Source organism: Cyprinodon variegatus, unplaced genomic scaffold (genome assembly GCF_000732505.1).
Source record: "Cyprinodon variegatus isolate N-32 unplaced genomic scaffold, C_variegatus-1.0 Scaffold114, whole genome shotgun sequence".
Lineage (NCBI taxonomy): Eukaryota > Metazoa > Chordata > Actinopteri > Cyprinodontiformes > Cyprinodontidae > Cyprinodon > Cyprinodon variegatus.
In genome coordinates, this window is record NW_015150567.1 from 78,704 (window position 1) to 81,020 (window position 2,317).

At 38.3% G+C, this 2,317-nt stretch overlaps 1 protein-coding gene across 1 annotated transcript in view; it reads right to left on the reverse strand.

Moving 5' to 3' along the window:
* phkb (phosphorylase kinase, beta) overlaps nucleotides 1-2,317 on the reverse strand; it is a 145,938-nt gene that overhangs the window by 77,904 nt on the left and 65,717 nt on the right. Inside the window, exon 8 of the mRNA XM_015375180.1 lies at nucleotides 843-938. Within this exon, the coding sequence (XP_015230666.1) occupies nucleotides 843-938 (96 nt within the window). The remainder of the gene's footprint in view (nucleotides 1-842; nucleotides 939-2,317) is intronic.

Here is a 2,317-nt window from a genome sequence, read left to right on the forward strand (position 1 = left end):
TTATAGGTCTGCTGTATGGGACCACTTTGCATTTAGAGTGACCTACGATGACGGCGGAAAGAAAGTTGTGGATAAAACAGTGTGCAAGCATTGTGCCACACGTTTTGTTTATGCTAACAGCAACATGACCAACATTTCAGGCTAACAATCAACATTAACCGAACCGAAAACCGTGAAAACGAAACCGTGAACCGAACTGAACCGTGGATTTTGTGAACCGTTCCACCCCTACATTTAACCCATCACCTTAGGGAGCAGTGGACTGCTACTGCGAGGCACCCGAGGAGCAGTGTGGGATTAAGGGTCTTGCTCAGGGACCCAGAGTGGAGGCTGTGTGGATCGAACCAGGTCTGGCAACCTTCTCAGAGCACCAGTGCACTGCTCTAACCATTAGGCCAACACTAGGAGAGTAATGACGGATAACATTGTCCTACCCAATAAATATTACCTTAATTCTGTGACATATAATATTTTTGGTTTCTTTTAAACGTTCGTAGAGCTCAGGTTTTTGTTCTGAGTGGATCAGGGAGGTGCACTGGAAAAAATCTAAATCTAGATAACTCATTTTTTCTTAAAATAAGTGCATTTGTTCTTGAATTGAGGAGATAAAAGAGACATTTTGCCAATGGAACAAGACTATTTAGATTTAGAATAAGAAAAGACAATTGCATTGTCTTATTTCAAGTGCATATTATCTAATTATCTTACTTTAAGAGTAAAAACACTCATTCCATTGGCAAACTATCTAATTTACCTACTCAAATCCAGGTTAAATACGCTTAATTTAGGAAATCTTTACTTATTTCTAGATTGTTTTTTAGGTGTGTGGGCAGTGGACTCACATGTGAGCGAGACTCTCTGGGCAGCAGAGAGGACAGCGTTTGTCTGTTCCTGTTGTGGGCGTCCAGATCCACAAATATCACAGACCATGAGCAGCCCTGCAGTGGAAACACACACAGAATACCAGTTACTTAGGAACTGTTCATGCTTTAAAGGAAAAAAAGCAGAAACTAATAGTGCTCACACCCACAAACAAACACACTTGGCAAGTCATCCATCATTTTATTTGAGAAAAGGAAAAGAAATAAATAAAATCAAACCCTTAATGTCTAACCTTGTGCCTTTAAACATCAAAACAGAGCATTTCCCTGTAAATTCAGGCACATATTTCTGGCTTTCATGCTTGTTTGAAGTTGAATGTGGGAGTGTTTGAACAGCAGAGAGCGGAGGTCCTTATAGGCAGATGAAGTGCTGCAACCCTAACGTAGGCTGTTAATCCAGGGCACTTAAATATCTTTAGGAAACGGGGGTGGGGGGGTTAAAGCTGTTCAAGCCTTTTTTTAAGTGATCAAACCTTTTTCTGGTTCCAGCTCGCTTCATCAGCTGTGCTCAAATAAAAGCAACCGAGTCACTCCTGCAACCTGCCAAGCAATTTTAATGCAAGTCTAATGCATAATGTATGATTATTGCTAGAATATGTTTTTTTTTTTCCCAAATAGGTCTGGGCTTTTAGTCAAATCAGCAATCTTTCCTTTAGCTATTTGCATAGTGCAAAGCATTGCTGGACATAAAGGAAGGCAGCTGTGCAACATTTGGGAAGGACCAGACAGAAAACAGCTTTTTCACTTATAGCGAACAGCTTTATATCGCTGTAGAAATGCCAGGGAACAGATTCATACACATAAAGGCAGCTTTATGAACACAGTGGGTGCAGTATGATGGGTAGGAGAAGAGTGAACCAACGCCGCCACTTTTCCATTATATTCACGGACGTTTAATTTAACACAGTGTTCTAATAGTTTATTTTTAAGATTCTCACTCATTCAGACATTAGATAATAATGACCCCAGTTTTTTTCCTTCATATATGTGGCTAAATGTTGCACAATAAATAAAGCAACTAGAAGCTAACTGCCACTGGACCAGGGCAAGGAAAGCATTAAGACACATTTATAAACATTTACAGGTTAAACTAAAAAATAAAAAACAGGGGAAAACACCCACACCGGAAAAAACTATCTAGAAATAAGTAAAAATGTCTGAAATTAATTGTATTTACCCTTAATTTGAGTAGGCAAATTAGATAGCTTCCAATGGAATGAGTATGTTTACTCTTAAAATAAAAAACTGAGATAATATGCACTTGAAATAAGACAATGCAATTGTGTTTTCTTATATTAAGTGTAAATCGTCTTGTTCCATTGTCAAAATGTCTCCTTTACCTCCTTAATCCAAAAACAAAGGCACTTGTTTTAATGAGTTATCTAGATTTCCATTTTTTTCAGTTCATAAAGCCTTTATTTTTCTATTTGCACAAA